Genomic DNA, 18,935 nt, shown 5'->3' with positions numbered 1-18,935 from the left:
TTGTTGGTTCCCTTGTTTATCCGTCCGTTTAATACAACTGATACATCAATATATCCACTGTAGTACAACTTAGGTTGCTATTTAAATTCAGGAAAGTCGGCCCACAAAAAACTATTACGAATTATAAATTTTCACACAAAAATTTTAAATTTGTATTGAAAAACTGGAAAATTTATAAACAATTTGTGATAATTCGAAATAGTTTTTTGTTATTGAGCAGACCATATCTAATGATAGACTTTTCATTCTGACATTCCATTCACAACAATTGTTACTCACTCCTTGAATGTGTCAGATTACAATTATTTTCAGCCAGTAAATTGTTATGCATAAAATTAAAACTCATCTTTTTTATTATTTAGAAAATGTTATTTATAATTTATTTTAAAATTAGAAATTCATTTATAACTTGTTGTGTTTAATTTTCTAAAATGATGTCAATTTCTCTTTAGTTTTTATTTTTTATAATTATTATATCTTTTTTGGATAGTCTACATTTACCATTAAATTGATTTATATTTTGTTTGTTAAATTACATACTTAAATAATGCAAATATATCTAATATCATCGAATTAAAGCACATCCATAAATCAATCAAAATCTGCAAATCGGTGAAAGTGCATAGAAAATGTAATGGCATACCATATTTATTAAAACTACTGTAATTCGTAAAAAGAAATGAAACATTGTATATATATATATATATATATTTGTATATTACAATGTTCACTTCATTTTTTATGTAATAAGATCAAATTTTATATTATTTAATGTATGTAGAATATGTACACTTGAATAGCGCCTTACGGGAAAGCAAGTGGCAATTATTTGTTATACAATAGACTTTATAAAAAATATTTAATAAAATAAAATCATTTAAAACGTACATACACATATATTTTTTTTTTAATTTCTCCAACTTTATTTCTTATTGCAGACATGACACAAATTAAGTTCGTAAAGTTTTAAATAAATATTACATTTACTAGTTAAGTAATGTTTTAAATGGTCATGTCATTGAGATGAAGTGCATTGCCATATTAACTAAATAAATATGCATGTTTTAAAGCGTGGAATTTCAAAAATAATAAATTCTTTGAAAAAAAATATGTAAAAGTTTCTTAAAAAAAAAGAATTGGAAAAATCCAAGTAAATATTTGAAATACATATAAGATATAAGCAAAACTAAATATAGTACATATGTAAATAGTTATGAATGATTGTGTTTCGGTACCAGTTTTTCGATTTAAATTTAAAAAAAAAAACATCACAGTCAAGTAAGAATCCTTTCATTTTCTGTTTGAGTGAAGAGGCAAAAATGAAAAAGAAAAGCGAACAAAAAAATATTTAAAAATTGAATTGATTTTACTTGATCCAACGCAATATAGATGTTAAACGATTGGCCGCCGATGTCATTAGTCCCTCGGCAATGGTGGATTGTTGTTGTGGCCCAGTTGCTGTGGGCATTAAATTTGTATTGATAAGTTCCTGTTGGGTTGGTAAGCTGGGCACTGACTCCCAATCCAAACGTAAGGAATTTTCATCTAAAGCAAAAGTAACGATAAAAAACTTATTCTATTGATTAAGTATTAAATAAAGAAAACCTACCTTCTGATTCTGATTCTGTGGCCGTTTCAATGCCAATAAGTAGTGAATCTACAGATTTCATTAATGGTGCATTTGCCACTTCTTGAAAACCATGACGTCCCAAATCACTCTTTTCTGGATCCAATATAATAAGCATATTTTCCAATGTATGATTCTCATTGAGAGAGCGCAATTTAACCTGTTGTGTATAGGCTAAATACATAATATTTGAATTAAGCCTAGATACTTTGCGTAAAAATTGTTCCTCATTTAATTTTTTACAAAAATCTCTGAAAATAGACAATAAAGAAATTACATTAAAAAATCTACCATAAAATCGTTATAAAAAATTTGTTTCCCTTGACAAGTTTTCATTTTTTGTCTATAATTTCTGTTGAATAAAGGGCCAAATTCCAAATACATTGAAGTTTAGTATATACTATTTTTAAATTAAAAAAGAGATAGTTTATTTATTTCAATAATATTAAATACATACTTAAAAAATAACTTATTTTTTTAATTAAAAACAAAACGTATGTATATACACAACTACAATGCATTTGAGAACTTTTTTCACGAGCTATTTGTATACAAGGACTACCAAAAAAAATACATTTTAAATATTTATAACAATATAACTTACCCATAAACTACTTTATAAGGTAATCTCACATTTAAATAATAACAAATCAATTGCAATAATTGTGTTGTATACGTCAAAGCACCCACAATACGAAAGCCATTAACGCGACTCGGCACTATTTCGTTAGCTGTCGTCTTGGGCACATCGTCTTTGTTGTCTTTCAACCAATCCAGGTACGCTGAATAGTCACCATTTGCCGGCAATGATGGTGCCACAATACGATATTGCATCTCACTTATGCCACTCCCATGAAAAATCCATTTACCACGTATATACGATGTGTTCTTAGCATCGGCCAAAGCGGCTATAGTTTCTGTATCATCTGATAGGGATGTAGGCAATTTTGGTTTGTTAGGAGGACGTTCATCCTTGAGCACAATTTCCGATATGGGAAATATATATTCTACCAATTGTCTAATACCGCGACGGGTAACATCTTTAAGTTTGTCTAAGTGCGAATAATGACGTTCGCGTAATTTTCCTATTTTCTCTATGCGATCCAACACATAGTCTTCCAGTTCTTTAACCTTAATTGGATACTTTGGCAACGTTTTACGTTTATCCGAATTGGCTTTACACAATTCGTTGCGTTGTTCAGTGAGTGTTTGCAAATTGGTTTTCTTCTCGACAATTAGCTGTTGCAATAAATCCACTTGTTCTCGATGACGCTTGATTTCAAACATAAGATTCTCACTCGATCGCTTTTCTTTTATCAAACGTTCATAGCGTTGGCTGAAGATTTTCAGGCCTGCTTGTATATTTAAATATTTCTGTTGTTTTTCCGATAAACTAAAACACAAAAATAATCTACATGTTAAAAGTTCTTCCCCCTCGCACAAATGTACAAATTACTCACCATTCGCCATGGGGCAGACCCTTGCGTGTTATGTATCCGGATTTAACACAATCACGGCAGTGAAATCTATGTTGCTGTGTAAAACATATTAAACATTTTATGGATGGTGCCGTAGCACTATCCAAACCTCCGACACCAGATTTCAATTTTCTTTTTAATCTCTTTGAGGGTTTGCCTTTCAATTCTACAACTTCGTCATCATCTTCATCGTTCGAGGTGCTAGAAACTTGAAAGTTTTCAGGGGCTTTTGAACTTTCGTCACTACTACTTGAAGCCATAACATAATTAGGTGAATATTTTCAATGTTTTCTATAAATTTTAAACTACAATAATTAAATTTCAAATATGATATCCACAAATTTTACGTATTTTTTTCCATACACAATACTAATAAAGGAAAACAACAACAGAGTGTATATAGTAAAAAAAATTATTGATAAATGTCAAAGCTGCTTCTTCCTGTTGTGCAGAACACAAAAAAAAACAAATCACAATAACGCAAACAGCTGTCACAAGGTTGATAAAAAAAGTAGTATAATTAGTACTAAATTGAGAAAGTATCGTTAAAAAGCGTTTAATTAAAATATTTAGTAAACTCAATTAAATATTGGCAACAAATTAAGAGTTTAATATATTTTTTTTATTTGATTTTATTAAAACCTTTTATAACAATTTAAAAATATACGTTGTTTTTCAAATGAAACCAATTATATACATAAACAAGAAAATAAATAGAACTGAACGATTTGTTTCAAAACAAAAAAAATTTGTTGTGGAGATCTCACTTTAAATTTTTAAACAAGAAAATAAATAGAACTGAACGATTTGTTTCAAAACAATAAAAATTTGTTGTGGAGATCTCACTTTAAATTTTGAGAAGTTTTATTAACTGTTAGCTTATAAGCTTGTTTTAAATAAATATTCTTGAAGATTATTAAATTTTTTTAAAATTATACGTGTTTATAAAAAAACAATTTTTAAGTTTAGTAAAATCGGAAATTTTTATCAATAACAAATTCACACAATTTCATAATGGGTATTTTTGTTCCATAAGTTTTGTTTCTTGTATATTTCGTTATATTTATCAATATGTCTTATTTTTTATTTGATGATTTGAAGATTGACTACTAAATTTATTTAGTTACAAGTTTTCTAAAGTAGATGGCGGTGTTAAAATTGCTAGTACAATCGTGTACAAAAGTGGTGGAGTGCGATGTTATGAGTGATTGATTATTTTTTGCCTCCTAAAATTTTAGTTGCAGCTTCAATGACATCTTTAGCTTGGGGCAGTGCATTGGCTTCTAACGATTTGGCATATGGCATGGGTACATCAACACCACACACACGCCACACAGGTGCATCCAAGTGGAAGAAAGTCTCGTCTTCCATTACGCGAGCACAAATTTCGGAACCGACACCTAAAAAATTTTGAAAATTCAAATATCATCAGTGTGTATTCTTTAAAATTAAAAATAGTTTAAACGAATTATCGCTATAACTCAAAATTAATGACTTTAGTATATATGTATATAACAAATGACAGTTTTCTAAAAAGTAATATCGAATCGCATGGTTATTTTGATGTTCTACAACCACTTTTCAATGGTTGTGGCTTGCAGAGCGAGAGAAAATATACAATTTTCAATAGGCAACGAGTGTGATATATATTTGTCCTTCTTTCCAAACCATAATCATTTGTTTTGTTTTCTATTGCTGATTCATATCAGTGTAGTCTGTGCTATATATTATTTGTCCCTTTTTCAAACTACAACCAATTTGACATTTTCTTTTGTTTGTTTTCTATTTCCATATTACGAAAACCGGCGGATTTATATCTATATATATTATATGTGGATAATAGTAGTACATATACAGTTCATATAAAAAACCTGTTTCAAAAATATTTCGAAAATGTTATTAAATCCAAACTATAAGTTTTACAAAAAGCTGTCTTTTTGAGTTATATAGATCTTCAGGCAAATGAGCTATTCTTTGCTTTTAACTTACCACTTTGAGGCCAGCCCTGTTCTACTGTAATTAAGTGATGAGTCTTTCTAACGGAATTGAAAATAGTTTCAACATCCAAGGGACGAATTGAACGCAAGTTAATAACTTCGGCATCAATACCTTAGAAAATATTAAACACAATTTTTAAAAACAAATTTCGTATAAACTCTATCATTCATTACTCACCCTTCTTTGCCAATTCGGCTGCAGCGGTAAGACTGGTTTCTACAGCTCTGGAATGGGCCACAATTGTTACATGTTTGCCGGGTTTCATGATTTTTGCCTTGCCAATTGGCAACAGGAAATCTTTATCCAAAACCTTTGGGTCGATGGGATAAGCATTGCCATACAAAACTTCATTTTCCAAAAATACAACTGGATCGGGATCACGAATGGCAGCTTTAAGAAGACCTCTGGCATCTTCGGCATCATATGGGGATATGACCTTTAGGCCGGGACAATGAGCATACCAAGCGGCAAAACATTGTGAATGTTGAGCACCAACACCCATGGCAGCACCGTTAGGGCCACGGAACACTATGGGCACATTGACTTTACCGGCAGACATGTAAAAGGTTTTGGCAGCTGAGTTGATGACCTTAATAAATGCATTTAAATGTTTCATAAATTTATATTTATAAAAGATACCTATTGTAAAAGACACCCTTTACAGGACGCAGGAAATGCCAACAATTGTGTTTGTTACAAATTCATTGAATTTATGTTACTTTTTATTAAACAAACTTTCTTTTATAAACATTTATAAACTAATAAGTTAAATTTACTTTGAAATTGAAATTCTAACTTCATTTCAAACCCAATTTCTCCTTGATAATAAAAGCAGGCAAACGACGACCCTTCCAGTAGCGCGGCAGTGGAGTTTCCTTAGCTTGATGTAGTTTGTCCGCAACATATTTTTCAGCATTAAATGCTTCAGCATCTTTTATTTGTGCTATCAGTTTAGCTTGGAATGCCTTCTCCTTGCGCATTTCACGCCTTTGACGTACCTTGGCCCATTCAAATTTCATCTTGCGGCGCAATTTCTTCAACTTGTGTTTCTTCATTTTACGACGTCTTACCACTATCATACGAGCCGCTTCCATTTTATCGTTTTTACCCGCCGTTGGTGCACGTATTTGATTGATTTCATTTAGTATATCACCAATTTCATCTAACCAATTCGCCTTAGTGGGATCTCCAATTTGTTTTTGATTTAACACATCTCCTATAGGTGTGTGATTAATTTGTGGTCTGACGACTGCATAAATGGGTATGGTGGTGGCATCGGGCCGGGTAAGACCATTGTAAGTATGCAGTGCACGTAAAGAAGTTGAGTTGTTTAGCGTAGGTTTCAAAAGAGATCCCTGTTGTATACATGTAATATAATTGGATAATATGGGTCAATTGTAGTGAAAATAATTTAGTTTTTTTTTCGAAAATAATTTAATTTAAGAATTGAATTTTGAAAAAAACAATTGTTATCTAAGAGTAGTTGTATTGTGATTTAAAATATTAATAAATTTTAAATCAGTATTACGACTCATTCTTTTATTTTTTGATAAAGACTTAACCCATATTATCCCATTATGGTTTTACTTTACTTGGTAAACAAATGTTGAGGAGTTTAGTTTTGTATAATTTACATATACATATGTATGTATTTAAAACAGGTACGTTTGTTGGTATTTCCGTTCCGTTAAAGGGTTAATCTTTTTTTAACAAATGTAATATTAATTTAAAATACTTAATGACTTGTTGCTGAGATAATATGAGTTAAATTTCTACTTAAAATCTTAATAAAATAATAGTGTATTTCTTAACATGATTTTCTTAGTAAATATCTGATTATAATTTACATGATGAATATACTAAAGGGGTAATTTTGTAAAACGCTTCACCTTACTTTTAAAATACGTACATAAAATCTATATCATAGATAATATGGATATCTAATTATAGACATTTCAAGGACCTTTCCAACGACGCATATAACGATATAGAAATACGGACCGGACACATTTCACCCAAAAATGTTTTGTATATAAGATTTGGCACAATATTCTCTTAATTGTTTTATCTAAACTATACTGTATTATATTACAAAAATACATAGGTATAATTTCCATAAAAAGTTTTAAGAAATTAACGTCGCCTTTTTTTACCATTGCGAAAATACGAACTGTCTCATAATAACAACCTACATATTATTTATATTGTTGTTGTGATTGTGAAACGGTGATGTAAATTACCTTTATAGGTACATTTTTTGTTGAAATAGATTTCTAAACTACATAAATTTTTGCTCAAAATAGTTAACAGCAAGCTAACGAAAAGCTTTACTAGATATGCCAATTACATTAATATATATTGTTTATCTATAACATCATGATTATTTTTTTATTATACATACATATATTTAAAAGGATTAACAAACTTCTACAAATACCTACAAATCTACTGGCATGTTGATAAATATTTGTGCTGGTCAGTTAATTATGCTAACTTAATATTAACCTATTTTATTAATTAGTAGTATATATTTTTTTTGAACTTACTTGATCAATAGCTTGCATGGAGAAATTGAATGTCATGAACTCGCAAACGGGACGTAAACCGGCCATAGCAGCACCAACAGCAATACCGGCAAAACCCATTTCAGTAATTGGAGTATCGATCACACGTTTGTCACCATATTTTTTCCACAAGCCACGGGATACCTTTAAAATACAACAATTAAAAAGAAATACTACAATGTAAACAACTTATAAAATCGAATTCACTGTGACGTCACAGTTTTCATACATATTTGCTATTGCATGCAATCTTTGTTTTTTGTTGTTGTTCGAATGACCTTAAAAAATCTCATACTTGTAGAAAATCCCCCCTTGTAACATATTTATGACATTTTATTATCACAAATAGTAAAATATTTCACTAAACGAGTTAAAACCCTCAACCACAACTCTCTACCCCACTTTGTGGTCCGTAGACTAGATTATTATCACCAACTCTTGTTCTTCATCATAGTCGTTCCACAAATAAAATAGAGCCTAACAAACCATATGAATGCATTTTGTGTACATACACATACGTTTGTTTGATTGTCTCCTCTTGACTACATATGTGTATTCTAACCGTAAGTTTACGTAACCATTTCATTTATTTGCATTACACTTTAATAAAAATTCACCTTATAAGCACCATCGTATTGAGCCACTTCCTCGCCCAATATGAAGACACGTTCGTCACGTGCCATCTCTTCATCCAGAGCAGTGTTCAAGGCATCTCTGACGGTCATTTGTTGTGCAGCCAACGATCTGGATGCGGTGGTCGATAAACCACGACGAGCAACGCTCATAACCATTTTCATAGGCTTCATCATTTTGTTGAACAAAATAATGCTTCGTTCGTGTATGTGGAAAAAGAGTAACTGCAAGTAAAAAACCGCCTTTTTTATTACAACTAATTAATTTCAAATGTAATTGTGTAATTTTTTCGCAATTAACTAAAAATTTTCTATTTTGTGCAAATCTTCACACTACCGTACCGTTGTCGTTCCTAAAGAGATGTCAATGAATGTCGAAATGACATTTGGCAAATTAGAGTTGATTTCAATATTAAATAAGGATGCCAGATGTAAATGGTGTCTCCACGTGCAATAAACTTGGAAATAATTATGTACTCAACTATTAAATTTGTTCATGTGAGACCGACAGACAAAATCATTTGCAAATATTTTGCGAAATAACCGATTCAAAATGCTAATTTGGATTATTTCTGTAACGGTATTTTGGTTTATTTTGGAAACAGTAATTTAGCGGAATCTTATCTAATAAATCGTCCTACGTGTTCTAAAGTGAGTCTGTATTATGCGACCAACAATTTCCCGTTGGTTTTCTATGGGATTGTGATCTGGACACTTGAAAACACGTACCTCATTGGATTGTAATCAATCGGTTACAGACTATGATATGTGTTTGGGATTATTGTCGTTCTCAAATCTCCAAACTCAGTGCAGATACGTAACATATTTAAAAAAAGATCTTTATCCGATTGCAGTTGCAGCATTCCATTTCTGTCTCGATCATTTTAAATGTTCTTTAGCTAATTGTATACGTTTTTTTTTTACAAATAAGAGACGATAGCAACTAAGACCACCAGCCTCTTTTGCCCTGTGGCCATTCGTTCGAGAACTAATATCCAATTTTAGATTATTGATAATCTCTCGGGGTTTAACGCAAAGATTTACTATATTTTAATAGAAAACCTAGTAAATTTATATTTATCTTAGAAATATGTATACTTTTATATCCGGTAAATAATAAAAAATATATTTTTCAAAAAAAGAATCGATTATATTGTCACTCACTCCCATTGTATATGCTAAAAAAATCTATTTGACTTTGAAAAATTTGAAAAAGAAAGAATAGTATGAATTACATTTCTATATAAGTGATAAATTCATTTTCTGTATCAGAAAGCCATTGTTGAACAATTTATTTTTTTTATTAATTAATTTTGTAAAATTATTCTGTTTTAATTAACAACATAATAAGGAATTAAATTCAATTTAAATAAAAAACTACGTATACATATTCACATATACAAAATTTTTATCATGTTTATTTATTATTCCAACCACATAATTTGTATTTTTTTAAAAATACCGTTATCACAAATTGTCTTATCAGAATGAAATTTCCCTCATGTCAGCTGTTGTGGGATATTTTTCTAGTATAAATATGGCAGCTCTGAATTTATGTAATTTTGTTTGTTTTGATAGTCATACGTCGTGATATTTTTTTACAATCCTTGTTTTTCACGGTAAATTCGATAGGAAAAGTTAATTTTTCTTTTTGCAAGTGATAAACGCGTGATATAAAATAAAATATTTTTAAAATAGACTGTTGCAATTGGTAATATTAAATATCATTTGAGAAAATTAAGCAAATTTTGGAAAAATATGGACAAAATTACGAAAATATGGGTTGGACCTTTGCCAAAGGACTCGCCGTATGTTAAACCATTCCGTTTTTATTATGTACAAAATGGCCAGGAGAAAAATTGGGATCTAATGAAAGTACACGATAGTGTGTCTATTATCCTATTCAATACATCGAGACAAAAGTTGATCTTTGTTAAACAATTTCGTCCGGCTGTATTTCATGGTATTGTTACCACGGATGGTGGTGATATCAGTAATGTTGACCTGGCAAAATACCCACCTTCGTTGGGTGTCACCATGGAGCTGTGCGCTGGCATAGTGGACAAGGACAAAAGTTGGCAAGAAATAGCTCGAGAGGAAATCTTGGAAGAGTGTGGTTATGATGTACCTGTCGAGCGGGTACAGGAAGTTATGACCTATAGGTATTGTTATGCATAGTATAAAATAATATTGATTTATAACATAACATATTTTAGATCTGGTGTGGGTTCCCAAGGTTCCAAACAAAAAATGTATTATTGTGAGGTCACCGATGCCGATAAGTGTTCCAGTGGTGGTGGCGTCGATGATGAACTTATCGACGTAGTTGAGTGTTCCATCGAAGAGGCACGCAAAATGGTACAACAAGGTTCAGAAAATAACAGTCCACCTAGTTGTTTGCTGGGTGTAATGTGGTTTTTAACTAATAAAGCTCCCAACAATTAAAATTGTATTAAAAGTGAGCTTTTACCAAAGTTATTTGAAAAGCACCAAACATTTAATTTGTTTACAATGAGGCAAGCATAATTGATTTTTTATCTTTATTTTGAGTATTGATCACAGCCTATTTATCCACTTCCATATATTGAAAGCTTTGAATTTATTCCACTTTATTGTGATTTTAATAATAAAAATTCTTAAATTTTAACACATAAATTATTTTTATTTCCAGATTAGTGCCACGAGTATCAGTTTTTGTTAGCAATAAATTTTCAAAGTCTCATAATCCATCTCATCATTATTATTTATTAACAACATTTTTTATTTTAAACATCATTTTCAATATCTACATAATTCATTTTTGGTAAGTCCATCATATATGTATATTTATTATATAGATCAGTTACGGTAGTCATATAGCCCTATGGGGCCAAACTTTGTAACACAGGCAAACATCACTAAATCAATGAAGTTCGTAAAAATTATCAATTATCAAAAAAAACATATAATAATGTAAAATTGGTCAAAATACAACATTACATTATTATATGTTATTAAACTCCAAGTTCCGTACTTTCTTAATGCCGACCACTGATGAACATGATGTAAATATTTATTATAGTCTGAACTGGTAAATGATTTCCTAAAATATCCGCTTTTATGTTACTGTTTTTTTTATTGTCCAAAATTCGAAATTTATTTTTGACTGATTCCATAAAAATAAACGTCTAGAAAATACTTAAGAGAGCTATATTAAGCTGTGCCGAATCTTAAACAAAATATACTTTAAAATAAAAATTAAAAACAAATTTTGGTGAAATAAAAAAAATGTATTTTTGCGAAACATTTTTTATTTTTTAAATTAGTTTGGTGAAAAAAATATATTTCTCCCGATTTTGACCGAATTTCTATGGCGTTATATATGTCGTTGGAAAGGTCTTTGAAATTTCTATTATTTGTCTATGTTAATGACTTACTAATTTAAAAATTCTTAAATGCAATACATATGTATGTAATTGAAAATTTATGAAATATAATTTTCGGAAAATAAATTTTCAGACAATCATCAATTTAAAAAATATGAATTTTTTTTATATTAAAATTGTTTCGAAAATATTGCACAATATCTTTACTTGTTAATAGACAATCTCGAGGTAAAACGTACTGGTTTCTTTTATCAAATCTTTCTGTCATCAATTATATTACAAAAATTGATTCTTGACTGATTGTTCACGATTCCTATTCATTAAAGAACTTTTTAATTTGAATACAAAAATAAACATATGTATATTCTCCTGCGCCTTAATGATGATTTACATTTCCTGCCAAAAGTTATTAAAATTTTCTCACGAAAGGTTCAACGTTCTTTTTTTTTTAAAAAAAAAAAAATATATTTCTAAAACAACTGCGCAGATTAAAAAATGTTTTAGTCTTACTTAAATGTAATTTTAATGCGGAATTTCAGTTTTTTTTTAGTTTATTCAATAAGTTTTTAGAGTTACGCGTATATGTATATAACTAATTTTGGCGAAATTTTTGGCATACCACCACGTGATGGCCAATGTTGTATAAGTAATGAAAATCATTTTTGTTGGTCATTTGGAATCAAAAACATCACGCACCAACACCAATTTCTAAAATAAACCAAACTTTTTTTCTCTGAAAAATTATATACATAAATAATTTCATAATTGTTTTTGCAAGTGTGAGGGATACTTCCCTTATTTAAGAATTATCTCTTGAAGTATATCCGCAGTTATTATTAAAATAAAATATATTGTATTTCAAAATAATTGAAAATATTTAATGCAAAACTTTAGTGCGTGAACTTTTTTAACAACCGCGAAAAAATAATACATTGGTTTTTTTTATTTTTTAATGCTCTATTCGACGATGCTATGCCAAATTGCATATTTGCTAAAATTGTCAATAGTTATATCCCTAATGTATATGCTGTACAACCTCCACCATTTAGGAAATAACGGTATATCTCGAAAACAAGAGCTAACCTAAAAAAAAAACGGTTAGCACCACTGTATTCAGCGCACTCGAATTAGTTTAACCCACCGGGTGTCCCGCTTTACAGTTTTTTCAACTAGCACACTGTTATTTAACTAATCGCGCTCGAATTGGTGCTTTTGCTTTAATCATAGATTAAAAAGGGGTCACCTTTTTAAATTTTTTCGTTATATCTTTGCCATTTACAGTCCTATCTTAAAGTAGTTTTAGTCTCGAGAAGACCAATATTTTGCTCTAAGGGCTATTGAAATCAAGTATCCCGTTTTAGTATTTATCCACCAGATCTGTGTTCCTACCACTCGAATGTACACCCTGATATCTGAAAATTAAAGCTTGCAAGAAATCATTAAAAAAACGAGTGTTTTTAAAACTCTTTAAAAATATTTAGTTTTACCGTTAGCGGTTTTACTAGTAAGGATTTATCTCTACACTTTTTCAATGATGAATAAATAGGTAGTTAGATAAACCCTAAAGTAATATCAAATAAATAAAGTAATTTCTAACTTGACGAAAATCGGACAACATTTGTCCCCGGTCCTCGTACAAGGTTCTCATCAGAGAATAACTTGAACATTCATAATCTATCTTCTATATAAATAAAAATCAAATGTCGTACGTTGGTAATTGCATCAGTAGAGAACGGCCGGACCGATTTAGACAATTTTTTTTAAATGTTGGTCATAGCCCAACTTTGGTTTTTACGGAATGAAAAATTTACCACGCCTACTTTTATGCCCACTTTTTTCGATTTATCTAAAATCGGAAAACGGCTACGATTTGTCTAATTTTTTGTTTAAATGATCATAGTAATCCAATTTAAGTTTTTACTGAAAGAAAAACGCAGGACGCCTGGACCGATTTAACTAATTTTATGTTCGCAATACATAGTCGGCAAAAGTTTTTACATAAATACAAACTGTCCACGTCCACTAAATACATCTGCAAAATACATCGGTCTGTGATCAATCATATTCAGACCAAAATTCGATTACTTATATAAAAAATCACAATAGCTTAAATCGATAATAACTTGGCCAATAAGCGTTTAATCAAGAAAAAGAGCTCGATCTGTGATCACTCAAATTTTTTACCAAAATTCGATTTGTTTATATAAAAACTCAAAATATCTAAATTCGCTAATAACTTGGCCAATAAGCGTTTAATCAAGAAATGGAGCTCGATCTGTGATTACTCATATTTCTGACCAAAAATCGATTAATCAAGAAAAGAAGCTATATCTGTGATCACTTATATTTCTGACCAAAAATCGATTTGTTTATATAAAAACTCAAAATATCTAAATTCGCCAATAACTTGGCCACTAAGCGTTTAATCAAGAAAAGGAGCTCGATCTGTGATCACTCATATTTCTGAAGAAAAATCGATTTTTTATATAAAAACTCAAAATATCTAAAATCGCTAATAACTTGGACAGGACAACGTCTGTCGGGTCAGCTAATTGTCTTATAATAATTAATGATGAAGTTATGTCCAACACAGTTTTATATGAACCTAAATCTTTCTACCTACATTTGTGAGTTAGGTCCATATCAAATCAAATTCTGTACAACTGTTTCAAGTCCCCATAGAAGTCTAAAATTACATATTGGACATCATATTTGATTCCTTCTACTATGTGTCATCATCGATGTTAATTTACAAAAAATTATTCAATATTTAGTTCATTTGATTAAATCAAATAAATCATTTGTTAGTAATTATGGTTTTGGGGAGGCTGCTTTTAAGCTATGCGTGTGAAATGCTGTTTTCAATTGACAAAGTTCGTTATTTTTTTTTTCAAGTCTTTTGTTTTGCATGACAATCATTTTGTTGCAGCAGCATACTTTCTTTGAATTCACATAAAAATGCAATAAATAACAGATGATTGTACAAATAAGACTAAAACAGCCATAACAACAACTACTGACGTTTACTGCACAACAACAATCAGTGTAGTATTTAATGTTTGTTGTTGCTGTGGTGGTTTTGCATAAAAAGATAATAAAACAAGAAACAATTTTATTAGAACACGACACAAATGGTAAAAATTACTTTAACAAGATAAACTAAACTAAACAAACAAACACATCCATTTCGAAATAATAAATAGTATAATATGGAGAGAATAAAAGAAGACGTGTGTCATTAAATGTGTACAAAATGCCACTGTATATCGAAAGATTCGAGATGCTAAATTGACTTTAACAAAATGTGGTAGTAAATGATGATATTGTGGGATTTTTAAAATGTACTAAACTTGAAGTAGTTTGAATTTACTTGTACACAAAACATTATAGACAAAATACTTACAAATCACTCATTTGCAACTAGAGGATCATAACTCAATATATGAGTACTACAGACGTAAATTAAATGTTATTTTGAGAAAGTATACATAATAATAATGAGTGGTCATTACTAAAATATGTCATAAATTTTAGGGAAAAAAAACGAATTTAATTTGAAAAATTCCCTTATTTGTCTCATAGTTTATTTGTTAATTGCAATTTCTACTTCAGAGAAACGTGTCTTTTAAAAATGATTGGTAACACTTAAATCCCCTTAATTTCCACAAATTCATCCCTGTATTAAATTTATTACTTTACATTTAAAAAGATCAACTTAAGATGAGTGTTTGTAAATTTTTTTTCACATTTAGCAATCAAATAAAATAAAGAAAACGAGAGAGAGCGAGATAAACAGCAAGAAAATTATAGAAATATTTTCCTAAAATAGATCTTAAACAACTCTTGTACGTTTTCAATGGCTCAGCTCAATTTCAATGTAATAAAACAACTTACTGCACAGGATATATCCATATAAACTTACATATATGTATTTGCTACTTTGATGATACTTTGCTCTGGTGTTGCATGTATTTGTACTTACTCGTATGGATATTTTTGGAGGCTGATATGTTGCAGTTTTTTTTATTTTTTTTGCAAATCGAAACAAGAAAAACTATTATCAATTCTACATGGCTAATTGGTTTTGAATTTATGGACCTGTGTTAAATATTTATGTATGTCGTCTTTCGACAACATCCAAATACCACAATTTTAAAATTGTCTAAACGAAATTACTTATCCCGCTGTTGTGGGGCGCTGCCAGGGGTAGAATGAATAAACGTAATATGTACAACAAACATGATCACCATATGGATTGGATTGTACCTACATACATACTACATACATATATGTTTTTAAGATGATATTGTAACTACAATATCAGTAAACAGCAGCAATAACAGATCAGCGATTGTTTCTGTTGTACGTTTTTTTTTCTCCTTCTTTCTCTTCTTTGTTATTATTTTTATGTTTCTTTTTTTATATTTTTTGGGAGGCTTTGGTGGAGCTCTAGTATGTACGGTTTATTATACGTTCGGTAATATATAACAGAATGCAGCAATTTTGTATTTTAAGCAGAGTGGGGCTTTGAGAAGAGCTTGAAAGGGGTGGTTTTTTTTTTATTACTTTGCTCAACGTTTGAATGAAACAAGGGGAAAATTGTAGGCTCGATTTTTATTTACAAGGAGAGCTATAGTGTGTCAATATTTATCACATGTACGGGGAAAATCATCGGCGGTAGATCTATTTGGCATAATTAATATCAACTTGTGACATAATAAAACAGCAAATTTAGTAAAGAAGTTGGCTAATTGTTGTTTACCGATCGGTCTCTCTATAATCCTTTATATTTACATGCTTTTATTCATATTCATTGAGCAACCAGAATGAGGCCCCGCGAAATAAAGTGTATTTTGTAAATTATACAAGTAAGAGTATATTTTACATTTTTCTACATTTTGTATAAAAACATTTATTTTTATCAGATTTTCAATACAAAGTTTTGCATGGATTGGAGCCTTATTCCTGAAAGAAATATCTTGCAGGGTGCTAGGAGAAGTCATCATGTTTTTTTTTTTTTTCAATAATGTGTTCAAAATTTTAATATATTTTTCGCAATAACTTAAGAAAATTGCAAAAGTTTTAAAAAATATCAACTTTTTTGGAGACTATCTCGCATTTTGGTCTACTGGACCGATTTCCCATTTTCAATACCAAACATTTTTGGACAATAAATACTATTCATCCCCCTAAGTCTTTTCCTAAAGGCCCTATCGTGTTTTCAACAGACACACGCAGGAAATGCGGGAGAGATATGAATAACTTGTCATCTGTTGTGAATAACTTGGAGGATATACTCCTCCCCCTAGTTGACACGACACCAGAATGAATTCCCTAAATACACAATACCTCCACCGCCATAGCTCTCAGATCACAAAATGCTTAATGTTTCGGTCCAATGAGGTCACCATCATTGAATGACATCCAAAAGTTAAATTTTCAAAGTTGTGAAGTCTTAAGAACGACACAGGATACTTTTAAAGAACTTCTAAACACCTGATCAGTAAAGAATATTCATCCTCTAAGTCCTTCTCTGAAGGACCTATCGTGCTTTCAACAGCCACACCAAGGAAAGGCGAGAGAGGTTGGGTGCCCCGATAGACCAGTCGATAGTGTGTTGAACTATTATTCTGAGGGTTGCAGGTTCAATTCCCATCACAGCCACACCTAGGGAAGGTGAGAGAGATATAGATAAGAGTCTATATATCAATAGTCATCTGCAGCGAAGAACTTGGAGGATATACTCCATGTTCACGACACCAGCATGAATTCCCTAAATATACAATACCTCCATCGTCACAAAATGCTAAATGTGTCGGATCAATTAGGTCACCATTGTAGCATGACATCCAACAGTATAATTTTCAAAACTATGAAGTCTTAAGGACGTCACAGGCCATTTAAGAACTTATAAACACAATAAATGCTGTAAATACGCATAAAGCACGTCACAGGCTATATTTAAACAAAAGTTCATATTAATGCAAGCAGTCTCAAGGAGTCATTCAAACTTCGACATCACACAGTTGAACATGTCAATTTAATCTTAGTTCATATTTGTCAGCTTTATATAAAGTACATTCTTAGAGATGGCATGAAGTCGACTGAATTTCATACTTGAAGGCCGCCATCCGCTATAGCAGACGCCGAGCTGTCTTACGGTGAAAACAAATAGCTACGACACACGATGGAGCAACATTCATAATGACATCTGATCGAGCATAGTTCGTACTGTCTCCGAATTATGATCAGCATATGATCAGGGTAGCCTTGAGTTCTATATATTTAACTATCCATCAAACTTACTTCGCAGCTGCTCAACTTCTTAGAGTTGACCTTCCCGCAGAAATCACAGATTGAAATTTTTATAGTTCCAGTTGATATAACAACAAAGCCTTCATGAATCATTTCGACAGTAGCTAAATGTTTATTTATTAAAGAGTTTATGAAACCAAATCGAATAAGGAAAAATTTACGACTTTTATATAAGTAAATTTGAAATTGTTGTTTAGAGTGTAAATACCGAATTTCAATGCATTCGTTGGCGGCGCGATGTAAAGATTAAGCTCCATATTCATAAAAAGTTTTTTTTTAATTTATCAAAGGTTTCAAAAAACAAATATTGAGTGGACATTTTGGGGTAATTCGTCGAACAGTACGAACTATAAATTAAGATTCATCAGGTTGCTATTTTACTTTTTTTTTTTAAAACAAACACAAACTGCGAAGCGTTTTGCTTGTCTGCATATTCACCATTTTCGAATATCCACCCATGTTTTCCCAACCCCGAAATAGCTACGTCTTTGTAAACAGTTTATATTTACTATTATTTTACATAGACATAGCTGCATAATTGGCATTCAATTTGCAGCAAATTGTTGCAAAAGCCACGACTACAGCATAACCAAGCAATAATAGCAACAACAACAGCAATCAAACTTAGTTATTGTTTTTGTTGGTTTCTTAGCAGGCGTATTTAGATTACAAGAGGATAAACATCCAATTTTTTTCCTAAACTTTTTTCGTTTTGTTTTGTTATTGTTGTAGGTATCATACACATTTCTGTGTTGTGTTGTTTAAGACCAATAATACTGTTGTTATTGTTTTGTGGCAGCAACATCATTCGTATCAACAAAATTGTTGCTAGTTGGATGCACTCGTCGTATCCATACAAACAAATAAATTGTAGACAAAGTCAAAGACGACGGACGACTGTGGTGGCTGAGAATGATGGTGATATGCAATCGATATTTTATTATTTGTACAAAAGA

The 18,935-nt window shown here is 30.6% G+C and overlaps 3 protein-coding genes across 5 annotated transcripts; 1 reads left to right on the top strand and 2 right to left on the bottom strand.

The window, feature by feature from the left end:
• Positions 1-611: 611 nt before the first annotated feature.
• Positions 612-3,517, bottom strand: Atg14 (autophagy related protein 14). The gene is made up of 5 exons (XM_065516166.1): positions 3,088-3,517; positions 2,232-3,020; positions 1,610-1,878; positions 1,371-1,545; positions 612-1,297 (listed from the first exon to the last, which is right to left on the bottom strand). The coding sequence occupies exons 1-5, from the start codon at positions 3,363-3,365 to the stop codon at positions 1,291-1,293; spliced, it is 1,518 nt and encodes a 505-aa protein (XP_065372238.1). The 5' UTR covers positions 3,366-3,517; the 3' UTR covers positions 612-1,290.
• A 595-nt stretch (positions 3,518-4,112) lies between these two features.
• Pdhb (Pyruvate dehydrogenase E1 beta subunit) lies at positions 4,113-8,731 on the bottom strand. Of its 3 annotated transcripts, XM_065516164.1 has the most exons (6): positions 8,642-8,731; positions 8,285-8,524; positions 7,650-7,811; positions 5,281-5,692; positions 5,095-5,214; positions 4,113-4,505 (listed from the first exon to the last, which is right to left on the bottom strand). In XM_065516164.1, the coding sequence occupies exons 2-6, from the start codon at positions 8,474-8,476 to the stop codon at positions 4,318-4,320; spliced, it is 1,074 nt and encodes a 357-aa protein (XP_065372236.1). In that variant the 5' UTR covers positions 8,477-8,524; positions 8,642-8,731; the 3' UTR covers positions 4,113-4,317. The 3 variants fall into 3 exon arrangements, with proteins under 3 accessions (XP_065372236.1, XP_065372235.1, XP_065372237.1); XM_065516163.1 differs by lacking the exon at positions 8,642-8,731 and having other exon boundaries at positions 8,285-8,635; XM_065516165.1 differs by lacking the exons at positions 4,113-4,505; positions 5,095-5,214; positions 5,281-5,692; positions 8,642-8,731 and adding an exon at positions 5,788-6,458 and having other exon boundaries at positions 8,285-8,635.
• A 1,146-nt stretch (positions 8,732-9,877) lies between these two features.
• Positions 9,878-10,954, top strand: LOC135959099 (uridine diphosphate glucose pyrophosphatase NUDT14-like). Its single transcript, XM_065510126.1, has 2 exons — positions 9,878-10,461; positions 10,516-10,954. Exons 1-2 carry the CDS (start codon positions 10,058-10,060, stop codon positions 10,742-10,744), a joined length of 633 nt encoding a protein of 210 aa, XP_065366198.1. The 5' UTR covers positions 9,878-10,057; the 3' UTR covers positions 10,745-10,954.
• The last annotated feature ends 7,981 nt before the right edge of the window (positions 10,955-18,935 follow it).

The sequence above is a fragment of the Calliphora vicina genome, chromosome 1, assembly GCF_958450345.1.
Source record: "Calliphora vicina chromosome 1, idCalVici1.1, whole genome shotgun sequence".
Taxonomy (NCBI): domain Eukaryota; kingdom Metazoa; phylum Arthropoda; class Insecta; order Diptera; family Calliphoridae; genus Calliphora; species Calliphora vicina.
The sequence above is the reverse complement of the archived record's forward strand: the minus strand, read 5'-3'. Positions and strand labels throughout refer to the sequence as shown.

What these genes read in the sequence shown, in the direction of transcription:
- Pdhb (XM_065516164.1), bottom strand. Translation starts at nt 8,476, where the DNA reads ATGATGAAGCCTATGAAAATGGTTATGAGCGTTGCTCGTCGTGGTTTA. An exon ending in AATACGATGGTGCTTATAAG is followed by an intron (nt 7,812 to 8,284) that starts GTGAATTTTTAT and finishes TGTATTTTAAAG; the next exon opens with GTATCCCGTGGCTTGTGGAA. An exon ending in ACAGGGCTGGCCTCAAAGTG is followed by an intron (nt 4,506 to 5,094) that starts GTAAGTTAAAAG and finishes AAAATTTTTTAG; the next exon opens with GTGTCGGTTCCGAAATTTGT.
- LOC135959099 (XM_065510126.1), top strand. Translation starts at nt 10,058, where the DNA reads ATGGACAAAATTACGAAAATATGGGTTGGACCTTTGCCAAAGGACTCG. An exon ending in CAGGAAGTTATGACCTATAG is followed by an intron (nt 10,462 to 10,515) that starts GTATTGTTATGC and finishes AACATATTTTAG; the next exon opens with ATCTGGTGTGGGTTCCCAAG.
- Atg14 (XM_065516166.1), bottom strand. Translation starts at nt 3,365, where the DNA reads ATGGCTTCAAGTAGTAGTGACGAAAGTTCAAAAGCCCCTGAAAACTTT. An exon ending in GGTCTGCCCCATGGCGAATG is followed by an intron (nt 3,021 to 3,087) that starts GTGAGTAATTTG and finishes TTTGTGTTTTAG; the next exon opens with TTTATCGGAAAAACAACAGA. An exon ending in CACAGAATCAGAATCAGAAG is followed by an intron (nt 1,546 to 1,609) that starts GTAGGTTTTCTT and finishes CTTTTGCTTTAG; the next exon opens with ATGAAAATTCCTTACGTTTG.